The sequence below is a fragment of the Chrysemys picta genome, chromosome 19 (genome assembly GCF_011386835.1).
Source record: "Chrysemys picta bellii isolate R12L10 chromosome 19, ASM1138683v2, whole genome shotgun sequence".
In the NCBI taxonomy this organism is placed as follows: Eukaryota; Metazoa; Chordata; order Testudines; family Emydidae; genus Chrysemys; species Chrysemys picta.
The window spans coordinates 7844061-7870647 of record NC_088809.1 but is presented as its reverse complement, the minus strand read 5'-3'; the positions used below and the strand labels follow the sequence as shown (position 1 = coordinate 7870647).

The 26587-nt window shown below is 42.7% G+C and overlaps 2 protein-coding genes across 13 annotated transcripts in view; both read left to right on the top strand.

The window, feature by feature from the left end:
- The first annotated feature begins 2179 nt into the window (after positions 1 to 2179).
- Positions 2180 to 16251, top strand: DDX52 (DExD-box helicase 52). The gene is made up of 15 exons (XM_005298837.5): positions 2180 to 2597; positions 3047 to 3311; positions 5167 to 5306; positions 6324 to 6509; positions 6897 to 7040; positions 7752 to 7863; positions 8607 to 8679; positions 8858 to 9061; positions 9464 to 9554; positions 10665 to 10787; positions 11048 to 11198; positions 11637 to 11712; positions 12645 to 12716; positions 13874 to 13966; positions 15030 to 16251. The coding sequence occupies exons 1-15, from the start codon at positions 2511 to 2513 to the stop codon at positions 15112 to 15114; spliced, it is 1902 nt and encodes a 633-aa protein (XP_005298894.2). The 5' UTR covers positions 2180 to 2510; the 3' UTR covers positions 15115 to 16251.
- A 4125-nt stretch (positions 16252 to 20376) lies between these two features.
- Positions 20377 to 26587, top strand: part of SYNRG (synergin gamma) — a 60327-nt gene continuing 54116 nt past the window's right edge. For 6 of the 12 annotated variants that reach the window (XR_010593818.1, XR_010593817.1, XR_010593815.1 and 3 more), the window contains exon 1: positions 20377 to 20519. Coding sequence is in view for 8 of the 12 variants with exons in the window: in XM_042857866.2 (XP_042713800.2) it covers positions 20419 to 20519 (101 nt within the window). In the remaining 4 variants the exon portion in view is untranslated. The remainder of the gene's footprint in view (positions 20520 to 26587) is intronic. The other 6 variants (XM_005298830.4, XM_024099714.3, XM_024099713.3 and 3 more) reach the window with 2 other exon arrangements.

Here is a 26587-nt window from a genome sequence, read left to right as displayed (position 1 = left end):
AGGTGCTCCTTTAAAATTAGGTGAAACAGTAGTGTAATTAACTTGCCATCAGGGATATACAAAAGAACAAAATGCTGAAGTGAGCCCCCATAAAGATGTTGAACAGTTTTATGACTTGGATGCTGCATTTGGTATTTCGGATTTGTTTAATAATCTGACATAAGTGACTAAAAATATGTATGATGGAGAAAATAGCATCAGGAGCTAAACTCATTGTTTTCTCAAATTGTTTGTACAGTATTGCTCTTCCACCATTGGATGCTATGACACATATGTTCAGTTTGCAAACATGCCAAGAGATTGGGTACAGGCCTGGATCCTGCCCTCTGCTTTGAAGGGGCACCAGGGGTTGTGGAGAAGAAGGATGCAAAAAGCTTCTTTTACACTCACAAGCCTCAAGAGTAGGATCCCAGCATAACATCTGGCTAGCTCACTGGTCTGCAAACAACAGCTCCAAGAATCACATCATAAATTAAATACTGCGATGTACATTTAAGGCATTGCTTCCCAGAGAAAAAATAAGCATACCTGGGCAGAAAGAAACTTAATTATCTGATGTATATTATTTAGCCTAAATGAATAATTGATAATAAAACATATATAATCATTGTTAGTACTAACAGTAGAATTACAGTACTGCATAAGGATCCCAACTGAGATCAGGGCGCCAATGTAGTAGACCCTGTCCAAACATAAAATAAGAGACATTCTCTGCCCTGAAGAACTTGCGGTCTAGACAAGACAAACATAGGGTTAAGGAGGAAGGAATATAACATACAAGCAGAGTGAAGAGTGATGATCAGCAAACATCTTGTTAGTTCCAAATGTTGGGTTTGGTTTGGTTATTTTTTGTTTGTTTGCAATCATTTTAATAAAAAATTCATCTATTAGATCTCGACTGGGCATGTCCTAATCTATGAGAGCGTTTTCCTGAAGGAAGGAATAATAGAATGTAAGCATTTGCTGGGCCAAACCCTAGAAGCAGCAGTATAGAAGGATGCAATCCTGTTTCACAGGCACCCATAGTGCCACCATGTGGTACTAATATTTATATATGGCAAAAGGTCATTGGGAATCAAGTATGCATGAGTCCCCCTAATGACTTGAAGTGACATTTTTAAAAGAGGCTTAGTGATTACTACTGTTTTTTTAAATAATGAAACTTCACAAAGATTATCCGTCAGTTAAAGAGACTCCAGATGCAAAAGATATCATATAGTGAAAGTCAGAGTTACTGTAGTTTGGGGGAATTAATTTCATTCATGGAGGCTTTTACAGGTATCACCATCCCACCTACATGACAATTTGATCTGATGTGATTTAATGTTTCAGCAGAACATCATTTGATTCAAGATGGTGTCATTTTAATGCAACAATATCATACTGCCGCAATGAAGACATTTTTATACAATCATTTGGCACAGTATAATGACATCTTGTTACAACGGCATCGTGTTAAGACAGCTCTGTTGTCAAAATAACGTTTTGTTGCAATATGGTGATGTTTTGCAACAACCGTATCACTTACTGTTACACTGTGAAATAACCTTTTGACATTTTTTTTTTGATGCAATTTGGTTTAACGCCATATGGTTAAATTCTCTTGCCGCACACCTTGTTGTAGCACTTTACTTACCAGGTCCCTCTTTTCACCAACTAGTGGACAAGTGCATTTTTCAAGTTGTGCAATAACATCTTATTTCAAAAAGTTCATAGGGAGACAGTTATGTCCTGATGTAATGATATTTTTAAGGCACACGGGTTACATTTTGATACAGGAGCACTGCACGCTGATCGCAGCAAAGTGATGTGATGTCACTTCGGCTTGATATAATGACTGGGAATCATGATGCACTAGCTTGTATCGCAAGGGCACCATTACACACCATTTCGATACAATCTCCAGGACTACACAGTCCAAGCTGTAGCTGCAGCACAGACCAGAGTTAACAATGATACACACTGTCCAGGTGTGCCCGCCACCCAAAGTCAGTGGTGCGCCCCGAGACCTCCACTTGGCCACTCAAGACCCTATGGCTGGGCGAACGTGCAAACGCTAAATAAAGAAATGACAGCATTACATCATGTAGGGGGTATCGCACCATCCCGTGACGCTGTAATGTGGTCACGTGTCACCGTGACACAACGCTGCCATGCAGCGTGTTGCTAGGATGCCGTTACGTTGCACTGTGATCATGTGATGCTGTGACCGCCTCACGTCACATTGCAGTGTGTTGCCATGACATCAGCACGTCACCCTGGGAGCAGCCGGGCAAAGCCACGCGGACGGGGCTGCGAGGGACCCGTAGCTGACATGTGCCCTGGGGGGAAGGGAGCTTCTGGCCTTTGATCTAGCCGGAAGTGACGATTTTCTCCTCCCGGACCCATCTTTGCGGAGCAAAGGGCAGCTCTCAGCCGCAGAGCATGCCGGGTAGCGCCGCGTTCCGGCCCATGTGCCGCGCAGAGCATGCTGGGAAGCGCCTCGCCGCCGCGGTGCATGCCGGGCAAAGATGGATGCCTACGGGCTCTTCCGGAAGCTGGGGGCTGGCGCCAGGTTCGATCTGAAGCGCTTCAGTCAGGACGCCCGGCGCTTCAAGGTACCGCCCGCCCCGGGGCCGCGGCCGCTGCCTGGTTCCGCCCGTCCCGGGGCCGGGTCCCGTGGTTCTGGCCCCCCTGCCCCGGCTCTGGCGTGATGGGCTGGTGCTGGCTTCTTGGTCGATTTCCCGGTCCCTGGTTCTGGCCCTGAGTCTCGGCCCGATCTCCGGGGCCGGGTCTCTAGCTGGATGCCCAGTCCTGGCCCCTGGTATTGCTCGGTGGCTGGTCCTGATGCCTGCCCGCTTCTGTCTCTGGCCCTCATGGTTCCCCCGCCCAGATTCTGGTTCTGGCCCCCCGCCCTTGCTGGATGATCTGCCTTCCTCGGTTCCTGGTTCTGGCCCGCTTTGGTGTTTGTTAGACTAGTCAGTGCAATGCACTTTTCATTGATATTGGAACAGTTCATTCAATCGGTTGAGTTCTTTCTTTGTTTGTTTGTTTCTTTAAATTTCAGGTGGTAAAAGTGAGAGACGCTGAATTTGACTCTCCAGAGAGTCTTGACTTTTTTGGAAGCAAAGATACAAAGCTTCCAAGTATTTCTGAAAATGGCCTGGGAACAAATGGCTCCAAGAAATCCAAAGCTAAAATACAGCGACTTGAATCGCACATGGATGAGAAAGCAGATGATTCTGAAGAGAGGCTTAATGCAGGGACTGCAAGGAAGAGAAAACAAGACACAGGGAACTTTGAAGGGAAGAAAAGGAAGAGAAAGACCCAAGGTAGTGAGATTTTTCTCTTCTGTACAAGAGAATGTGCTCCAATTGCTTACATAACAGAAACTGGACTTCACTAACAAATCTGACTTGTATGAACAAGTGTAGGAATTACCAAGCAAAAGAAATTTCTAACACTAATAAATTGGGTTATAACAAATGCCATGAAACTCTTGTGAAGGAATACAAGCTCTAAAAGACTAGTACTTGATTCTTGTCATTGTTTTAAATATCTGCTATGCAAAGGGTAATTTTCCTAAGGTTTGTTGTTTTTAAAACAACAGTTTTCTTAATTCCTTGCTTTCTGAGTTAAATTTCTCACTAAGATTAATTTAAAAATAAGTTGCTCACTGATGTCTTTGTATTTTAGTAATACTGAACTCTGATAAAACTGTCCAGATAGTCCCACTCTGTTTTTAAAAAAAGAAAAGAGAGAGGTGCCAGGATGCTGCAGAATTCTTCCATCTAAATTAGCTAATTGCTGGTCTCTCAAAGCCTGATCTACAACAATTTTGTTCCAGTATAACTATGTTGCTTTTGGGAGTGGATGCAGTTATGCTGGAATAAAGGTGCCTTATATGGGTTTAGCTTATTCCCTTCCTTGTATGGGACTAAGTTATGCCAGTATGAGCACACTTGTACTAGGACAACTGCCTCAGCTCTAGGGATGTTGTCCTGCTTTAACTCTACTGTACACAAGGCCATGATGTCTTATCTGAATTCTGCCAGGGGGCTATGCTCATGGTTGCGACTGGCAGTATTCTTCTCTGTTTAGTTTAGTAGTTAGGTTGGAGGTGTAGGGTGATTTTCAGTTAGGTCTTCTAGACTGTAATTATGATTATATCTGGATGCAAACCATATTGGAGTCTATAGGTAGGAGAAGTAATAACTCCATGGAAAAAACACGTCTTTATATGCTATCTTACTTAATGATAAAACAGGAAAGCCAGGTCATGTGATAGACTGTTGCTACTATAGCTACGTCTGTTGGGTGTGAAGAGGTGAGAGCCCTGACTGGTATAGCTGTGCCAGCAGATGCCCCTAGGATAGACACAGTTATATGGCAGTACTGCACTTTTACCAGTATAACTTGTTTGCATTGTGGGGGCAGTTTTACTATGTTGGTACAAACCTCAGTTTTGCCAGTAAATAATTGCATCTATGCCAGGAGCATTTTAACAGTATAGGACTACCAGTATATGGGCAAAGGGCTCCTGGTGTAAGTCATGAAATTGCATAATATCACCACCACTGCTCTTTTGATATCTTGTATCTAGCATGATTGAATATTGAAAACAAATTGTCAATTCATTTATTTAACAAATATGGCATGGAATAATTGTAGTAAAATAATGTAAGTGAAGGCATTATTTATTGAATAAATTATCCTTCTGGAGTTCAGCTCTTCTTGTATCACTTTTCCATAACTTTCAGGTGCTTTTTTTCTTTTTAGATTACAAACTTTTGGTGGTAGGGGTGGGGGCAAGCATCTTTATCATCTTACATGCCCTTAAAGTACCTAGCACTTTTAGGGTGTAAATAAATGAATAATAGATGCTGATACAAATGCAAATTAATTTGTCTGTAAATTATTTTATGATAAAAATCTGTGGAAGTTACCCGCTATGTTCTTGGCCAGAAGAGACTGGAGAGATTTTTTGGCTGGCTGAGTTCAGGGCTAATGAAATAATCTTTCCAGAATGCAGAACAAAGGCTGATTCTGCAACCATTGGAGTCAGTGGGAACATTACCATTGACTTCATTGGTCTTAAAATCAAGCTCCTAATGTCAATTCCTCTTACTACATTATTCTTTTACTTGATTTTTTTTTTTAATAATGCACATTCATTGAAACTTTTAGAACCTGTTTCAGTCAGTTCTGACATGGAACATGATGGGATATTGTGGATGTCCTCTTTGGAAACAAAGATTAAAGATACAAGAGAAAAGGGGGAAAAGAAACCCACTGCAGAGAAACTGGAACAACTCAGACAGCAAAAGGTGAGGCTTGCTTATTTAAATGTAGCTAAAGATAGTTGTGTGCTCACTTGTATGAGCATATCATCTGGAAGCTTCAGTCATTTGCTGTGTCGTCTTTTGTGATGAAGTCAGTATAGTGTGACAAAAGAATTGGAAAATTGATCCAGATGTGCATAACTTACTAGTGTCACAAAAAGGAACTTAATCTAGGGTCAGTTAATAACTCTAGCTATGATTCTGTACAAAGACTTGTTGAAGTGCTTAAGTTAATGCACATAAATAGTGGACTACAGTAGAACCTCAGAGTTATGAACACCTCGGGAATGGAGGTTATTCGTAACTCTGAAATGTTCCTAACTCTGAACAAAACATTATGGTTGTTCTTTCAAAAGTTTACCACTGAATATTGACTTAATACAGCTTTGAAATGTTACTATGCAGAAGAAAAATGCTGCGTTCTCTTTATTTTTTAGTAGTTTACGTTTAACACAGTATTGTATTTACCTTTGTGTGTGTGTGTCTGCTGCTACCTGATCGTGTACTTCCTGTTCCACATGAGGTGGGTGGTTGACTGGTCAGTTCTACTGTATTCCTATGTGTAAATTTAAGCACACGAATAAGTCTTTGCAGGATCAGTGTCTTTATCTGTAGTATAGCAGCTGTTAATGGAGAAACTTAAATGCTGACAATAAAGCTGTAAAGGTTGTGACTGTTCTGTAATTTTCTTCTAGGAAATGGTTTTAAAAGCATTAAGTTTGAAAACTATTTAGAGCATTTATGGGGCTTTTTGGGGAGGCATCCTGGTGTGGCTGTTAAGAGAACAGGAATGGGAATCGGGAGACTTGGGTCCTACTTTCAGTTCTGATGTCAGCTCTCCCTGTGTGAACTTGTTCGTCACATTTTCACATCTGTAAAATACTACCTTCGTAAAGGTGTTAAATTGATTAAGCCTCATATCTGAAATTGTATTATTGAAGAACAAAGTGGCTGCTATTATTTTCTGACATGTTGCGTAACTTTTAAATTTTTGCCTTCTAGATAAACCATTTCAGAAATAAACACAAGATTAGTATCCAAGGAACAGATCTCCCCGAACCAATTGCCACATTTGAGCAGCTTCAAGCAGAATATAAAATCCAGTCTAAAATAATGCAGAATATTCAAGCTGCTGGCTTCCAGGTCCCTACGCCAATTCAGATGCAAGCCATTCCAGTCATGCTTCATGTAAGTCTCCTTGTCTTACACTTTGATATACATGAGATGGTATGACTCGGACAGAGAGTTCCCATTGGGGACATAAAAATGTTATTTTAAAATAGAGTAAACATAGTACTGTAGTTCATACTCAAATCTTGTGATGGTATAACTAGTGGAAACATCTATATCTTAACTTCCTCAAAATCAGTATTTTCTATTGCTAGGAAGGCAGTTTAAATATAACCTCAACTTGCAGTAGGTGCAGTATGGTTGAGGTAACACAGTGTGAGAAGCTTAACTTCTGCATTTCCTGATTTTTGTTTTGTTTTGGGTTTTTTTGTTAATGCAGCTTTTTGCATTTAATAAAAAACACGAAATGTAAATGTTCAGCTTTTTCCTGTTTTATATTCATAGGGTCGGGAACTTCTGGCTTCAGCTCCCACTGGATCAGGAAAGACTTTGGCTTTTAGCATTCCTATTTTAACACATCTGAAACAACCTATGAATAAAGGATTTAGAGCTCTGATCATATCGCCTACCCGAGAACTTGCTAGTCAGGTAGCGATTTTTTTTTTTTAAGTTGTCATAAAATAATTATGCACTGTATTTGTAAGTACTCCCATTATTCTGGTTCAGAAAAACAGAAGCTTGGTGGACCTATTTTTCTTTCCTACCCTCAGACTTAACTGATAAAATTCAAGTGTATATGAAAGAATGTTTAAAGAAATGTCTGTCTTCTATGCCTACTACGCTGTGGGGTATTATGAAATGTAAAGACATGGTTAGAACAGGAGACTGGGACTCAAGACTCCTGGATCTTGTTTTAAAATTCCATTACGACTTTTAACAGTTATGCTTCAGCAGATAAGCACAGGAGATGTTAGTGCTACCTTATTTTCTGTATTTGAGGCAAAAACATCCTTTTGAGTCTTAATCTTAACTCAAGTAATCAATTTCTTCTTTGTTTGTGGGGTTCCATTTTACGTCAGTGGTAGTTTTGTATATGTAGTGAGAGCAGCCAGTAATAGTCAAACTGTGGCATGCAGACCTGTGGGGAGAATTTTGTGCAAGTGAATAATTCAGGTTGGAAGCCTGAGTTTTGTGATGTTAAAAATACTTCAATTTAAAAGTTGTTGTCTTTTTTTCCCCCGAGACAATCTGAAATCTGAGTGGTTTTTGAAACCGCGTATGTATTGCACTCTGTGTAGGTTTGTATGTCTTTGTTGTTGTTCCAAAAGCTACCCCGCTATGTATTGTTGTATATTTCAGACCCACCGAGAGCTAGTAAAGCTGTCTGAGGGGACTGGATTCAGAATACATATGATCCATAAAGCAACTGAAGCAACCAAGAAGTTTGGGCCCAAATCATCTCAGAAATTTGGTAATCATTCTAATGATGCATAGGGATTCTCTGAAGCCTTTGAAACCTAGAACACAAGTTTTAAGTGATGTATGATTTAAACAGGTCAGTAAGTGCCATCCAAGTCCTGTAGTCACTTGCTTCTGTGAATACAATATCCTTGGAATCAAGCCGTTAAAAGAGGTGGAGGAGAAATAGCTCCAGAAATTAAAAAGGGGAGAGCTACCTCTGCTGTACAAAACAAATGCCACTTGAATACTGGAAAAGCACCTTGGGGTGGTGAGGAGAAAATAAGCACTCTGATAACTAACTGTGCTGTGTCATTCATTCATTGTTGGAATACAGGCATGTAGCTGAGTTTGGTTATGGAAAGCAGAGAGTGGCAACCACTTCAGTATTTTGTGGTGGCTTATTAATGCAGAATCATTGGGCTCTGCCATCAGAATCTTATCCACCGCACATTGTGAATTATATCTACTTAACAAGACTTAACTTTTATATAACTCTGGATGCTAACAAATCCTCACAACACCCTTATGTTTAAAGTAAATGAATAAAAATGAACAGCTCCATTTTTACAGATGTGGTAATCAGAAACACAGGGAGATGAAGTGACTTGCCCAAGGCCTCTCAGCAAATCAGTGTCAGGTCAGGGATTAGTGCTCTTGAGTCCAAGGTCTGTGCTCAGACCATGCTGCGTATCTATTTCAACATGCTTTTTCCCCCTCCTGCTTCTCTTTAACATTGTTTTGCTTTTTCTATAGATATACTAGTGACTACTCCAAACAGACTAATTTATTTGCTGAAACAAGATCCTCCAGTCATAGACTTGACAAGGTATGAAGAGGGGTTTTTTTAAGTTTGTTTTTGCTAGTGACTTTCTTCCTGTCAGAATCTCTGAACAAGTGCTAGATCTATGCATGTACAAAATTTAAACCTATTATGTACTTTCAGGACTTGTATTTTTCTCCCGTATAAGCTGCTACTATTGAACAAAAAATCTTGTTTTTCCTAGAGTTGAATGGTTGGTGGTTGATGAGTCAGACAAACTATTTGAAGATGGGAAGTCGGGGTTCAGAGACCAGTTAGCCTCCATCTTCCTGGCATGCACGTCCCATGTTGTCAAAAGAGCCTTGTTCAGTGCAACCTTTGCATTCGATGTAGAGCAATGGTGCAAACTCAACCTGGACAATGTCATTTTGGTGTCTGTTGGAGCAAGGTAAGTGTGCAGGTATTGACTTGGGCTTCTTTCTTGTGGGATCTCCTGTCTCGTTCAGCCAGCTGTTGGCCCCTACGTAGGCAGAGAACTACTTGCATCTCCTCTCCATTTAGTTGTATATTCCTCAGCTGTTCACCTCAGCTGCCGCAGTTTCAGCCATCTCAACGATCAGATCTGCGGGGCACTATTATGCATGTATGGGTCCTTTTTGTGCAACAGGGGAAGGTACTGTTCTGCTTTGAGTATTTAATTGCTGAGAGAAGGGAGCATTACCTTGCGGAGGAGGGTATATTGGAGAAATTACTGCAAGATGTGAAGTATTTCTTTTTTCAGTAGTAAACGTCTTATACCTGTAAGACACTAACAATGACTTATTTCTGTGTGATTTGATTTTTGTTTCAGAAACTCTGCAGCGGAGACAGTAGATCAAGAGCTCTTGTTTGTTGGCTCAGAGACAGGAAAACTACTGGCAATGAGAGATCTAGTTAAAAAGGTAGTTATGGGTGACAGAGCACCTTCCTCCTTGCTTATTAACTTACTAACTCTGCTGTGGTGCACCATGTGCTGCATTGGAAAAAGAGCGAGTGTATATTTTGGTCTGTTTTTTAACCCACATTCAAGTAAAATAGAGACAGAATTTCTACAGTTCATTGTAAACTAAATTTTACTTGAAAATGTATTTTTGTTGTTTTGTAGTCATATAGCTGCTCGATCTTTCTTCTAGATCGGGGCGGGCAAACTTTTTGGCCTGAGGGTTGCATCGGGTTTCTGAAATTGTATGGCAGGCCGGTTAGGGGAGGCTGTGCCTCCCCAAACAGCCACGCGTGGCCTGGCCCCCGCCCCCTATCTAACCCCCCCCTTCTCACCCTCTGACAGCCCCCCCGGGACCCCTGCCCCATCCAACCCCCCTTTCTCTCTGTCCCTGACTGCCCCCGGACCCCCTGCCCTAACTGCCCCCCCCCCCCCCGCTGCCCCATCCAACCCCCCCTCTCCTGCCTCCTGACCCCCCCCCCCGCCCTCTATCCAACCCTCCCAGCCCCCCCACTCCCTGTCCCCTTACCGTGCTGCCTGGAGCACCGGTGGCTGGCGGCGTGGCTGCCCCAGGACAGGCAGTCATGCCGCCCGACTGTAACCAGCCACGCAGCACAGGGCACCAGGTCGGGCCGGGCACTGCAGCTGTGCTGCCTCGGGAGCTCACAGCCCGCCACCCAGACCCTTGTGCTGGCTGCGGGGGAGGGGGGCACAACAGGGGAGGGGCTGGGGGCTAACCTCGCAGACCAGGAGCTTAGGGACTGGGCAGGAGGGTCTTGCGGGCCAGATGTGGCCCGCAGGCCGTAGTTTGCTCACCTCTGTTCTAGATTGAAAAACAGATGGTTGCTTTCTATGAGGCAAATTTAGTCCTCATCCCAAAGCACAGGTGTAATTCATCTAAGTCAGAATCTGCTTAATCCAGGCCTCAGGAGAGTTTTATCAGTCAAAAATCACCGTCTGAAATGTAAACTATGCAGGCTGATTAAATCTATGGCTGCACAATACTGAAGTTGAACTGAGATGGGAAAAGGACTTGTAAGCAGAAACCTTACACAAGCTTGTTCTCTTGCAGGGATTCACTCCTCCTGTCCTTGTTTTTGTGCAGTCCATTGAAAGGGCTAAAGAGCTCTTCCATGAGCTCATTTATGAAGGGATCAATGTGGATGTCATCCATGCAGACAAAACACAGCAACAGGTAGGAGTCCGTAAATATCGTTGTCTTGGACAGAAACTGTTCAGAAAGCAGATTGTACATGCTGTCGTGTAAAAACTAGAACATCTATCTGCGGTAGTTAAGTGGGACAAGTGGTCTTGTGTCATGACTGTGGAGTCTTCTGTTTGGAGGGAGGGTGGGAATTGGACTTACTGTTGAGTATAATGTTGGCAGATATCGATACCTCTTCCGTTCTCAAGCTGCTAATTAGTCGGTCACTTGCACAATTTGTGTTTCACCAGAGAGATAATATAGTACACAGTTTCAGAGCTGGGAAGATTTGGGTGCTCATCTGCACAGCCTTGCTAGCACGAGGGATTGACTTCAAAGGAGTGAATATGGTCATTAACTATGACTTCCCAACCAGTGCCGTGGAATACATCCACAGGATAGGTGAGTAAGTGTTTTTTGACAAAGCAGGATGTGTGGACTCGTTCTCTGTCTGTGTTAGCTTTTGAATGGAGAGTGTTGTCTGGTGTTTAGAGTAGAAATCTTGGCATCTAGCCTCCTGGATTACCCCAACTCTGACACTGACTTTGCCACATCATTTTAACCTACTTCATGCCTCCATTCGTCCATCTGTAAAACTGGGTTTCTTGCCTACTCTCCCAGAGGTTTTATGATCCTTAATTCTTTTTTGTAAAGTGTTTTTTATATCCTTCGTAGTTGTAACTTATTACTCTTACTCACTACGAACTACATCACTAAGTGAAAACTACTAAGTCATATATTGGCAAACTGCACTTGGTGATAGGGAGGAAGAATTACTTCTTCATTAAGCTGCTGGAAAGTATTAAAGTAAAAACTCTTAACTTTATTGGTCTTTGACAGGTCGTACTGGAAGAGCAGGACACACAGGAAAAGCAGTTACTTTTTTTACTGAAGATGATAAACCTTTATTACGAAGGTAAATTGGGAAATGTGACAGTGATGCTCCTTAAGTTTCACTCCCACGTTGCAGGATTCTTTCTCAGGACAAACAATTACCAAATGGTTGTGTGTTTGGTATTAAAGTCCTCACCCCAGCATAACATTTTCATACTTTTGTACCCACCCCAAAGTATATAAAACTACTTATGTGTGAAGTTTCAGTGTCAGCTTTCCATATTTGGACCTGCAAGGTGATCTGTCACCAAATTACCCTTTAGTGTGGGAAGCTTAACCTTGACGCGTTTTGTGAATGCACTGATAGTGAATTCAGTGTCCTCGCACTTGCTGCACTCAAACCCAATAATGGTAATACAAGGGGCTGATTATATTAACAGCACGGTTTATAAGCATACAGTGAACTATCAGGGCACATTAGTGGAATTGGTGAATGTGTGACTTTTTAATAGCAGTAAGGCCAATGCAATTGACCTGGTCTGCTACATAGCTGTGGGTGCTATTTTTTTGGTCCTCCTAAGTCTCTTCCTTGCACTATCAAACAAAACTGCTGATTTAGTTTTTTCAAAAAGCTTCTGCATTCTGCAGTGGTTTTGAACCTACAATCCTAGTCTCATCCCTTAGCCTACTGATGCTTGTGAATTAAGTCTTTGGCAAAACGTTCCTTTTTGGGTTCTCATTACTCCAGTCATTTACCTACCATAGTTACTATACTAATGGAATTTTAGTTTCAGTTCATTACAAGCCAGTGAACTTGAGTGTTTGTTTTCATCCATATCATTTGATTGTTACTGTTTTCTCTTTCTGCTTCAAACTTCCCTAGCTCATTTTTTTTCATTGCAGATGAGAAGTAACCTAACCGCTTCCTAGAAATAGCTGTTCTGCGTTAAATAACTATATATCTACTCAGGAATTCAGAACTTTATTTGATATTTCCCCCCTTCTCTCTTCCAGTGTAGCCAACGTTATCCAGCAGGCTGGCTGTCCTGTGCCAGACTATATAAAAACCTTCCACAAACTGCAAAGGTAAGGTTGCTTTAGTTCTCCTTGTGATTTGTGACACATTTGAGATTAGGAGAGTTGCAAGCAATCTGTTAGATATTGCTCTCTCTGTGCGGGTGCTTTCAACTTTTCTTCATACGTATTGTCAGAATTTGACATTTTTATGAAGGGTAGTTAAAATGGGGGGGGGTGAAGTTTGATGTTGGCTTCTTGTTTGTAGCACCAGGTGCATTGAACAGATGTGAGCAAAACACATTAGTAAACATAATTAAATGACGTGTTGTGTGGATAAAAGCAGGACGAGACTTCCAAAAATTAACTTCTTTAGTAGTTTGAAGTTAACAAACCAAATACAGATATTTTCATTTTTAGTCTGAATGATTCCATCGGCCAGTTAGAAACAAAACAAGGCATGTTTTGCTGTAAGGGAATATGATTCTAGTTTTTCTTCCTTCTGATTATTTTACATGTTTACATGGGCAAATCTACAGCTGCACTTTTAGGAATAAAAATAGCTACCAGAGTTTCTTTTTTTAAGAAAACACTTGCCTTAAATTCTAGAAAAACAGTTATCCCCTTTGAAGCCTCAGGCTTCTAAGAATCTGCTGCTAGCATCCCTGGTCCTGCTGTGAGTTTTGCATAGGTGGCACTCATTGCAGGATCAGAACCCTAATGAGCATAAAATCCTAGAGGACTGCCAGCCTCTAATACTGCTAAGTTCTCCTTGTGATTTGTGTGACAGCTGCTAAGATTGTTTCTGGATGTTTGCTGAAATTTTCAGTGTGTTTTATTAAAAAAAAACACTACTTGTATCTTTTTTTTTCATGTAGGTCTGACCACTTTTAACACAAAGCTAGAAATCTGTTTATATATACCATCTTCCACATGTGTTTCAGCAATGCATAATATTTTTAAAACCTATTTAAAATAAAGATGGGCTTAATTGTCCAAAGGAAGGCAGCCACTCTGAGACAAGGATAAAGGAGGGGAAACTCCAAAAGAGAGAGCTGGCTGAATTGTTAAATCCTTGGAATAAACCAGCTGTACAAAATTTGCATTAGTAGTTGGGAATTATTTTTTGGAGGATCTGCAGGTATTGTAAGTACCTAGTATGTTTATTTCAGATGTTGCACTTGCCTTTAACAGAGCCTTAATCTTATTTTCTTAAATGCCATATTCAGCAAACAAAAGAAGAAGCTGATTAAGAAACCATTGGAAAGGGAGCACATTCGTACCACTCCTCAGTACTTATTAGAAAAAGCCAAGAAAAAAAAGTATGTACCATAGTTTCTTTCTAAAGGGCCTGAGGGATAATCTGTTTTTATTTACCTACAGGGAGAGAGTGAACTTCAGATTTTTAAAAAAAGAGAAAATTGTATGTGAATTTGCTGTTTACATGGATAGCTCAGTTGACAGCTCTAGATATGTTATCCACAACGTAGGTTCAGCAATGGCACCAGCAGTGCAAGCTTCCCCATGTTGCCCTGTCAGTGTGCTTCATACCTGAACTAGATGGCTCACCGCTGGTCCAATCTCAGTAGCCAATTCAGTCCTTGGCCTCTCTGCTGAGACTGCTAGTAAGGATGCCAATTTATGGTGGTGACTCTTCGTGCCACCAAACAACTATTGGATGGTAGCAATTTAGCTCATTATGAAGCTGGGTTGAATTTGAACCTGTGACCTTGAAGTACAGCTCTCCAGACAACTGTCAATCACCCGAGCCAATCCACTCCTCTTCCTGGAAGTTTTTTAAAAATATGAAATATTAAATAACAAACCTGTAGTCACAGTTCACGGTGGCTTAACCTCTGCAGTCAAGAAGGCCTAGAAAATCTCTCTCTCTCTGGGCCAGTGGAACAGATTTCCAAGGGCTTGGGCTTGACTGGCAGAGACGCACGTCTCAGTGTGACATAAGATGAAGAGAAACTATTGCTCATTTGAAGAGGCAAAAGAAGATTGCTGGATGGTACACTGGGTTACTACAAATGATGAATGTTTAAATGATGATGGTATAAACTCATCCCCTATTTTAGGACCATGTGAAAACTGATTTATTGGTCTAATTTGAGTCCCTGTTTGTGTACATGGGGATCTGGCACAGTTGACTATCTTTGGTCACAAAGGCCCAGTACTGCATTAGAGATAAATACATCTGAAGATTGTTGCTGTTAGATGCTTGTTTTATATTAAGTGCACTGAATGTTAAAGTCTGCGATGTAAGTAGGCAAAAAGACATCTGTAATGGGAGGCTAATGAGTGGTTCGGATACGTGGTTCATCTTTCTAACATAAATATGCTTAGATGCATTAATCTCTAATTTGTTGTTCTTTCTCTTAGGAAAATTATCCAGAAAAGTATTAAGGAAAAGAAACCCAAGGAAGCAAAAAAAGACTCTCAATTACAGACTGGTCCAGAAAGTTGACTACATTGTATGAGTGATCCTGCCACATGACAAACTGAGTTTGAAACTACCACCTATCCGAATCTTAGACATGGAAAATGTAGGATGGCAGCAAAGGATTGGGGAAAGAGACTGTGATCACTCACTGCCAACATTTCTTCCCTTTTTTATATATATTTAGTGTTAACACAAAATTCTTAATGGAACAGTGGTGGAGGAAGTCATCAGAGTACTTCTTATAGAAGTGCAAGAGCATGCTCCTGTAATGAAACACGCCAAGCATCTGAGCAATCGCTCACAAATAGCGTCTGCTTGGGTTACAAGTATTATGTGGTTCATTATCGTTTCTTGAGAACACTGTTTATTCTAGATTGAGGTATAAAACCACCCTTCGAATATTTTCTAAAGTTATGGCTAAGGGGGTCAGATATGTAAGATCAGAGCACAAAAGCTTTATTATTGTGCTGGGTAAGGATAGCTGTTGAAGATTTCCTTAAGCACATTGCTTCTGTTCATTTTGTGTACAGGATAGACTTTAAAGACCCAGTCTTAAAACTATATTTACTTTTTTTTCTCTCCATATAAATCGATTTGAAATAGATGTGTGGCATCACTCGCAGCAGTAGAAGCATATCAAACAATTGTAAAAACACCATTGAAGCTTTATTGTAGGGGTAATCTTAAACATCAAAATAGAATAAACGGGATCTTCAGGAGAGTTCTAAGACAAAGATTCTTCAGTCTGTTCATATATCCTTTGCAGAACAACTATGCAGACGTTCCTTTGATTTGTTACATAAGAAAAGGAACACCCCCTCTCCCCTTCATTCTGCTCCCTCTTCACTTGTTAAACCCACTCTGTTCGTACACTGTTTCCTTATCATATAGTTCTAATAGTGCAGTAGTGGCTGCTTCTTTACAAGGATAATCCTTTCAGATGTGACTGTCCTTGTTATTGGATAGCTCTGCTGCAATACACTCGCACTAAGTTCCACCTCCTTGAGGCTTTGTCACCGTTAATCCATTTTGTAAATGGATCCCAGCCATGCATAAATTATCTACTGTAGGCTACTGCTGATTGTTCTGTTGAAGTCTGTAGCCATTTTCTAAGATACAAATTTTGTAAAGTAAGACAAAATAAAAACTGATCAACGGTCACTTCAGATTCCTGCTTATTTCCAAGCTAGGCTCAGATTGCGTTACTTTTCACACGTCTGTTGTATGGTGCCTGTAAAACAATACATTTAATAGGAATTATGTAGAAATTGGTGTCTTGTTCTGAAATCTAATCTGTCTGAATTCATACATCTCCTATCATCTAAAAGATTTCCCCAGTGCAATAATTTCAAGTCCCTACTAAAAGTCATAGAGGACCTTAGAACTCTCAAAAAAATACCAACAGATGCCAGTTGGAGATAAAAATTATAATGGGAAGTGTTTGGCAATCTTAAATAGAAGGGTTACCACCACTTCCCCATAATAACATTACTAAATTGTAACTGTCAGTGAACCAATTGCTGTGGTGCATGCTAGAGGATAAGAGTAACAGGAGGAAAACTTTTAGCTCATGGTCCTGGGTAAAATTCCTAGTCACTGTCATGGGATCATTAATGTCCACGCATTGCAGCCAGCGTTTTATTTTTTTTAAGGATTTATTGCAAAAAAACTGCATGAAGCTCAGTTTAGCTTCTGTAGCAGGAAAGAGGTCTGAGTTAGATATTCATATGTGGTTTCTAAAAGTCTAAGAAGTACAACCAGCACTAGACCACTGAGCAACTTAAGCAGCTGTGTGTCCCATAGTATGTACTATTACGTTAATCTAGTGATGTTTATGCCATAATTTTTTATGGTCTTTATACCTGGAAGATGGCAAATAGGAACAGTTTGGAATTTTCATGCTTCCTAACATGTCTGAGCAGGCTTCTTGCTGATCTCATGGAGAGATATAAGCTACTGCTGCACGGTTGCATGATTACCTAGCAGCTCACACATCACCTAATCACAGAGTGCTGAAGTTAAAATACTTCTGTACTTCTAGCCAAACACAACTAAAGTGTAGAGATACAGTAATACTCCTGCTGCACTCTGAAAATGGGATGAGTCGCAAATTGACTTGAACATATTCCAAATCAACTAGATTAGCAAGCATTTGTACAGTGTACTGTACAACGACTACGGCTTTTCCTGGTACTGGGAGAGGACAGTGGCAATACTGGGAGATGCAGGGTTCCACCAGTACTGTGGCAGGATTCCACCATCAGGACCAGTGCATGTACTGTGGCAGGATTCCACCATCAGGACCAGTGCATGTATTGTAGCCCATGCACTGCTGCTCCTCTGCAAAGGAGCAGCATGCATCCTTAGCTAGAAGATGCTACCATCCACACAAATGGTCAGGAATTTGAGGGAAATGGGGGCTGTGGGGTAGCTGGACTCTGTTCCTAGGCTCCTAATCTTGTAACTTCTTGCAGTGGAAAAAAACTCCTAATGTTGCTTTTTTCTTCAAGCTGTTCCCCAGGGCATCAAGCATCCACGGGACAGCTTCTAGCCTGATGTAGCTAATGGGATATAAAAATGACAATTGTACTGGCTATTACTGTAGATGTACTTTTTCCAGATAAGAACAGAGAGAGATGCCAAGTCTCTTACATAAAAGGAATGGGTTTCTTTAATCACTGTTGGGAAGAGGAAATGGAGGATTCTGAATTTGTTTCAGTTCTAGCTCTGGCTTGTACTTATAGCTTTAGAGTTGTGACATCGACAATGTTGTACTTTCGAGACAAGCTGCAGGTCTTCGGGGAGAAGGTAGTGCTGAAAGGGCAAACTCCAATAGAGTTCAGGAGCAATGAATCTCAGACTACCTGCAACTTCATTTCTGTGATACAGCACAATCTCTCTAAAGTATTTTTGGTGTTTATTATAAACAGGGCATGCAAATTCTATTTACACACCTTTGTAAGCTATTTGTCAGGACCAGTTCAGTAGACATCCAAGTACCATAACAGGTGACAGTGTTAACCTTAACATTGAGACAAAAGTACATCGAAATTTCCATTTTTCCACTTTTGCATTTTGAAGCACTGAGCCTATTGAAGTAGACCAGAGCGGCAACTTTACCCCAGAAAGCAGCTTGATGTTATTTTGGACAAATGCTTCATGAGTTTAGAGTCAGATAGTTTGGTGTCTTCCTAAGAGACCCTCGTGAAACCATTGCCTTCGGCTGCAATAAGCCAAATGATGGTAATTACACTCTGAATGTCAGTTTTCTTCACCTGTTGTGCTTAGAGGATATATGAGCCTGAGGAAAAATGATATGCTTTATGAAGTCTGCTTTTTTTTTTTTTTGAAGAGACTAACCCTAAATGTAAATTACACAACTTAATTTTGTGATTGTTATTATAAGTGCATGGATATGTAGGAACAGTTTTTGTTAATTATCCAAGATGTTAACATAACTGAAGACGTCCTGTCTAGCATATTGTTCCTGGAGTATCGCAACAGATTTTGTTTACCGAATACTAAGATAGCTTTCAGGAACCTTGGATGAGAGATTTACGATTCTTAATCTTGCATTTCTACATCATCTCTAGCATAGGATTTCAAAGCATTTTACAAACATTTTTACAATACTCATGTAGAGTAGGTAAGCACACCCATTTTACAGAAGGGTAAATTGACCCAATGAGACCGGGACATGGTTATGATTGCACAATGACAGTGTAACAAACCAGCTTGTCTGCATCCTGAGACCCTGTCTTAACCATTTAAACTACGCACACTCCCATTCTAATGAGAGCTACTTGTTCAATACTTTTTAATTCTTTGCTTGAGATTGTCAGTTTGATGCTTGAACTAGCAATGTGTAAAAAATGCTGTATGGATAATCTGCAAACTGCCCACATGATGTCAGTTTAACCTACATGAATATATATATATGACATATATGGGCATATATGACTACGAACTAATTAAATCACACTTCTTTTTGGGTCAGGACCCCTACAATTACACCACCATGAAATTTCAGATTTAAATAGCTGAAACCATGAAATGTATGTGTTTTAAAATCCTATCACTGTGAAATTGGACAAAATAGACTGTGAATTTGGTAGGGCCCTACACATATCCCATCCCCAGGGCAGTGTGGGGTTTTTCTATAGGGTCTCTCTAGGGTGTCTATAGGGTCAAATATATCCCATCCCCAGGACAGTATGGGTTTTTCTATAGGGTTGCTGTAGGGTGTCTAGAGGGTCACATATATTCCATCCCCAGGGCAGTATGGGTTTTTCTATAGGGTTGCTGTAGGGTGTCTAGAGGGTCACATATATCCCATCTCCAAGGCAGTGTGGGTTTTTTGGTAGGGTGTCTATGCAGTCACATATAGCTCATCCCCAAGAGGGCAGTGTGGGTTTTTCTGTAGGGTCACACATATCCCATCCCCAGGGCAGTGTGGGTTTTTCTATAGGGTCACATATATCCCATCTCCAGGGCAGTGCGAGTTTTTCGGTAGGGTGTCTAATATTGGGAGCTTTCTTATATAGGTGCCTATTACCCCCCACCCCCTGTCCTGATTTTTCACCCTTGCTATCTGGTCACCCTATCTATGGGGTCACACATATCCCAGCCCCAAGGAGGGCAGTGGGGGTTTTTCTGTAGGGTGTCTATGGGGTCACACACATATCCCATCCCCAAGGAGGGCAGTGGGTTTTTTTTGGTAGGGTGTCTATGGGGTCACACACATATCCCAGCCCCAAGGAGGGCAGTGGGGGTTTTTCTGTAGGGTGTCTATGGGGTCACACACATATCCCATCCCCAAGGAGGGCAGTGGGTTTTTTTGGTAGGGTGTCTATGGGGTCACACACATATCCCAGCCCCAAGGAGGGCAGTGGGGGTTTTTCTGTAGGGTGTCTATGGGGTCACACACATATCCCATCCCCAAGGAGGGCAGTGGGTTTTTTTTGGTAGGGTGTCTATGGGGTCACACAGATATCCCAGCCCCAAGGAGGGCAGTGGGGGTTTTCTGTAGGGTGTCTATGGGGTCACACACATATCCCATCCCCAAGGAGGGCAGTGGGGTTTTTTGGTAGGGTGTCTATGGGGTCACACACATATCCCAGCCCCAAGGAGGGCAGTGGGGGTTTTTCTGTAGGGTGCCTGCAGGGTCTCACGCACCGCGGCAGTCTAGGCCCCAGAGGGTGACACACGCTGTCTCCGGGAGCCGCAGGGGAGGCCCGGCCCGGCCCGGCGGCCTGGGCGGGGAGAGGCGGCCGCTCTGCCCCGGAAGTCGGCGCGGCTCAGCTGACAGCGGCGGGGCCGAGCGGGAAGATGGCGCTGCGGCCGGGGCCGGGAGCTGGCGGCGGCGCTGGGGCCGCGGGAGGGGGCGGAGTAGCGGGGGCGGCCGGAGCCGGCAGCGCTGGGACCGCCGGGTAGGTGGGGAGAGGGCGGGGGTCTCGGGGTGTCCCCGGGGTCTCGGCCCCGGCTGAGCGGGGCGGCCTGTGGCAGAGATGGGGGGGTGGGTCGGGGCAGAGCTTGGGAAGCGTTGGGGGAGTGGGGGTGACTGGGGCGGTGAGGGGCTGGGGGGGTGACTGGGGCGGTGAGGGGCTGGGGATGGGGGTGTGTGACTGGGGCGGTGAGGGGCTGGGGATGGGGGGGTGTGACTGGGGCGGTGAGGGGCTGGGGATGGGGGGGGGGTGACTGGGGCGGTGAGGGGCTGGGGATGGGGGGGGTGTGACTGGGGCGGTGAGGGGCTGGGGATAGGGGGGTGTGATTGGGGCGGTGAGGGGCTGGGGATGGGGGGGTGTGACTGGGGCGGTGAGGGGCTGGGGATGGGGGGGTGACTGGGGCGGTGAGGGGCTGGGGATGGGGGTGTGTGACTGGGGCGGTGAGGGGATGGGGATGGGGGGGGTGTGACTGGGGCGGTGAGGGGATGGGGATGGGGGGGGTGTGACTGGGGCGGTGAGGGGATGGGGATGGGGGGTGTGTGACTGGGGCGGTGAGGGGATGGGGATGGGGGGGGGTGACTGGGGCGGTGAGGGGCTGGGGATGGGTGTGTGTGACTGGGGCGGTGAGGGGCTGGGGATGGGGGTGTGTGACTGGGGCGGTGAGGGGCTGGGGATGGGGGTGTGTGACTGGGGCGGTGAGGGGCTGGGGATGGGGGTGTGTGACTGGGGCGGTGAGGGGCTGGGGATGGGGGTGTGTGACTGGGGCGGTGAGGGGCTGGGGGGATGACTGGGGCGGTGAGGGGCTGCGGGTGGTGGTGAGAGGCTGGGGGAGTCTGAGTCTGGGGGGGTCTGACTGGGGCAGCGGTGAGGGGCTGGGAGGTGACTGGGGCGATGGTGAGGGGCAACTGGGGAGGTGAAGAGCTGGGGCGGGGGCGGTGAGGGGCTGGGGGGACGATTTGGACTGTATGGGAGGAGAGGGGTTTGGCTTGCTGGTTCACTTCAGTTTTTCCTTGTCTAAACACTGTGCCTCCATGCTTTTGCTTATGGGGTAGTAAATGTTGCTTACAGCAGGAGTGGGATAGTTTGTGCGTGTTGTTGTGGTGTGTGTGTGGGGGGGTGGGCTCTGCTATGACCTGTTTGTGTGGATACTTCTCTCTCTCCCCTATTGATGTGGAGGAGGCTTCCTGCTGTCAGCAGTACATGAGGCAGAGTGGAGTGGTTGTGGTGGGAGAAGTAGAAATTGGAAAATGAGAAATATTATCGCCTCTATGTTATGTTTTGGGTGGGATAGGAGGTTAATCTTTGTATTTCTCCTTTCAAATTGGGAATTGATTAGAAATTTCTGTTTAAGTGAAGTATTTATAGGGCTTCAGATTATAGCATTTTTCTGTGAAAGGACAGAGCTGTAGGACGGGGTCAGTCTGCTTTTGATAAGTGAAGTTGTATTAATCAGATATTCCTGGACACTTAAGTAAAATCCTACCTGCTTTGTGTTGTCATCAAAGATCCCATGGCATTTCTCATAAAAGCAGGCATTGGCCCTGGTGACCTTCACCAAAATCACACACCCATACTTATGTAGGGTGCTTTCCTCCTGCTGTCTTCCAGGTTGCCACCCTCCACATTAGAAGTATCTGTATTTCATTAGAGCTCCTGGGTATGTAATTTGTAAGACACTTCAGAATCCTGTAGGATGAGAAGCGCAACAAGATATATAAATCTGAAATATAATTATTTTGATCTGCTGCTTAAACATCCATTCTTTCTTTACAGCAACACTGTCAATTTCGAATTAATCATTGTAAACACTTCTACTTTTGTAAACACCTACCTTGCTAATGAGACCCTAGATTGTGAAAAATGAAAGGATTCCAAAATTCCAATTTACTTGTCACTATGCTTTTTGTAGCTTTATTCAATTCTCTGAGCTTAGGTGATGGAAATCAGTGAAGTCAGTTTCATTATGGCTTATAGTTAGTTTCACTTAGAGGGTCTTGGGGCTTCTGAGTTAGACACATGGTATGAAAAACACCCTCACCATGTCATTATTACTGCTTTACAGGCTCTGCACTCATTGGGAATTATGGGTACAAAAACTCTCAACTATAGACCCAGTCTAGGACAGGGGTCGGCAACGTTCAGCACGCGGCTCGCCAGGGTAAGCACCCTGGCGGGCCGGGCCAGTTTTATTTACCTGCTGACGCGGCAGGTTCGGCCGATCGCCGCCCCCACTGGCCGCGGTTCGCTGTCCCGGGCCAATGGGGGCGTTGAGAAGCCGCGGCCAGCACATCGCTCACCCGCGCCGCTTCTCGCCGCCCCCGTTGGCCCGGGACGGCGAACCGCGGCCAGTGGGGGCCGCGATCGGCTGAACCTGCCGCATCAGCAGGTAAATAAAACTGGCCCGGCCCGCCAGGGTGCTTACCCTGGCGAGCCGCGTGCCGAACGTTGCCGACCCCTGGTCTAGGAGTTTGAGTTGGGGAAAGAGTTCATCCTGTAGTTTGTTGCTATTCTAGAAGCTATCACATGGATTCTTCATAGTAAAATCTGAATACAAAAGAAAATGAGGGGTGTTATATTTATCCTGCTGGTTGAGTGAAGCTGATTGCTGGAGCCCTGTACCTGAAATTAGAGTACCTATTATGAAAAACTTACTGTTGAATGATAGGATAATATTAAAGTGATACTCCCAATGGTATTGAGACTATTGTCAAAGATTTTCTGAGGAACTTCTGTAGGATATTACTGCTCTTGAACTTTGTCACAGAGATCTTCACTTTATCTTTTTTACACGATAATGCTTTTTAACCACACTTCTGTTCCTTCTTATCTCATATACAGCACATAGTGAAATAAGTGTGTTGAATATCTGTATATTTCTGCATATGTTGCATTTTAGTGCCATGTTATCAAAAGTATTACTTGCTGCTTGTATAAATGTAGGTGTTTGTATACAACACGGAGTGCAGTTGAAATATTTACAAATAAATTATATACCATTGTGTAGAGTAATGTTGAATATGAAGGTATTCTGAAAGGACATGCCTGATAGAAAAGAGCTGTAATACATGTTTTATAAAATGGAACCATGGGCTATTACAAAGTATAGATCATGCTCATTGCATTTAGAATTGATTTTCAGATAGTTAATCTCCCCTTTAATTCCAAACTAGTGTACTGCACAAGGCAGACTAATAATTTTAGTGCAGAACTTCTGGAAATGAGTCAGTTCCATCTTTCACTTTTTTCATATTGATATAGGATGCCTGTTTGTTCAATAAGTAATTTTCTTGTTAATTTAAGAAGTTTTTATAGGGTAAAATGTGTCTTATTTCAGAGTAAATTAACTGAAGTTGCTTAGACATTGTTCACATTAGTAAACGGTAACTGATATTTTTAAAAAGTATGTAGCAGTAACTTCTTCCTGTATCAGAGGGGTAGCCGTGTTAGTCTGAATCTGTAAAAAGCAACAGAGGGTCCTGTGGCACCTTTGAGACTAACAGAAGTACTGGGAGCATAAGCTTTCATGGGTAAGAACCTCACTTCTTCAGATGCAAGTGAAGAATCTGAAGAAGTGAGGTTCTTACCCACGAAAGCTTATGCTCCCAGTACTTCTGTTAGTCTCAAAGGTGCCACAGGACCCTCTGTTGCTTGTAACTTCTTCCTGTGACTCCCTAATGATGCAGTGTCTAGGAGTTTTTGTTTTTGTTTTAACTTGATGCATATTTTCTCTTCTGTTTGTGTGTGTATATTTGAATAGCTATTTAACACTTCTTTGTATATAGATATATAGATACATACATGTATACAGATACATCTTCCATGCCAGAATTCCTGATGTTTTACATTGGCTACTTTTTAGCAATAAGAGAAAAACATGTAACTAAACTGAACAAGGTCAACAGTGAATCCTAACACACATTCAGACTTTTGATTCAGAGAAACCAACTTTTTCATTTTTGTTTGTTTCTTACAGTCAGCCTCTAATTAGCTACAGTTTTTACAGATGCTTATAAATAAATCACTACTTAACTCTAGAAAGGGATAAATATTTAATGATCTGGCCTTTATTTGCTTACAACATGTGCTGGTACCTTAGTGTGCTTGTCCAGATTACATTGCATTTCAGTTAAACTAGAACAGAACCTTATTTCTACCACCAGAATCCTCACAAGGCAGAAAAAGGGGATAATTTAAAATAGTTTCAGATACTGTCTTTGATACAAGTGCTACCTTAAAATGTATAGCTCTAAAATAGCATTAATTACGCTAATTATTAATTTACTTCTTGTATTCATCTGTAAATTGGACCCTGGAGTGAATAATTGATACATGAGAGAAAGGTGATAGGTGTAGGTCGGAAACTACGTGTTTCTGAACTTCTCTATTGTTAGCAAAAAGTGCCATCTTAGCAGCTGTGGAAACTAAAAGATCTCGATCCACAGTTGAAGCAAAACTCAGGCTGCAGTCTGACTGCCCCACATTGTTTTGTCCATGTGCCTCAGCCTTGATGTAAGGGAACCACAGCTAGGAGCAGGAGGGGAGTTTAGTTGTTGGCCTCCCTGCTGTGACTTGAGACAAGGTTGCCAGCTAATGTCTGCTGTGTTTTTTATGATGTCAGTACCCCTCCACCCAGAACTGGACTGAGGCAACCGAGCTTGTTTCACATGGGTCACTGAACGTTCATCAATTAATAACAGCTTTTGGTTACAACTGACCTAGGTTGGACCCTGCTCAAGCACTCCAGTCCCAGTGCCTGCTTCTAGATTTGGCAAAACATGCCTAGGCAGATCACTCTCCACAGGGGCTGTAGGAGACGTTTCTATTTATAGAGAACCCTAAATTTGTGGTGGTGGTAGGGCCAGACTTACTAACTTATCCTTAGTTGGGTGCATGTGTATGTTACAGTTTTGTGAATGGAGGAATTAATGTGTGGCCTAATGGTTAGGGCAGAATGAAAAGTTGAGGAACTAAGAGTATCATGAGTTCAAATTTTGAAGTTATATTAATTATTATTTGTATTACTGTAGAGCTTAAGAGCCACAGTCATAGACTAGGGCCCAGAAATAAAGGGTAACACAGATTATCCGGGATACTGTGTGTTCTCAGTTGTAGCTAATTATGATTGAACTCCACATTACACATAGATGTTGCATAGTAAGAGCACACAGGCACAATAAGGAATCCAGCTCTTTTACATTTACAAAACACAATAGGTTTCTGAATTCAATGTCAGTTTTGAAGCATTATGAGCAGATCTTTGCTATGTCATTCCCTCTTCACTTTGTTTCCTTAGTCTGTCATCTGGCCTCTTGACTAACCCACTTGGGCTGAGAGATGTTGAATGTCTGTAAGCTTCTGTCTCTCTCCAGAGTGTTTGATGTAAGAGGTTGGTGGGGACTGAAGAAAGTCCTTGGTTGGTAAATTATTGCTGACATCTGTCTCAGAGTGAGTTGCAAACGGTATTGCTAAACTAGGACTCCTTTTTTCTCTCCGGCAATGGCTGTCTGATGAGTTTGAAGAGCCAGACACAAGGGCAATCAGAAGAGTTCAGTGCTGAGCTATGGAGCTGTGGGAGGACTTGAAAGAGCGCTTTAATAGTCAGCCACAATACCGTAGTATGGCTGACTGTGCTATACCTGGCCCTGAAGTTTTGGGGGCTATTAGGAACTGTGTGGTGGTTGGTGGACGTGTATGAATATAACACTGTCTGTTAATGCACCTATGAATCTTGCTGTACAGTTATAATAATTACACTGTTTGTCACTGAAAAAGCTGATGTTTATGCTTCAAAGTGGGGACAAGACATTGCTCTTATAATTTCAGCTGAATTTTTAACACTGATTTTTATCTTTGTGCACTTGGTCTTTGATATTTGCTGGGATGTGTTTCTCTCCCCTTGGGTGTAGTTGTTTCCCTTTAAATGGGAACAATGGAAAGTTAAAGCACAAAGAACAGGAAATGGACACTGCGGTGTCTTCTAATTCTTCATATTTAACAGGAAAAAAACTTTTTTCTTGGATAGTTTTATTTCTCTGTGGAAAAACTGTTATGAA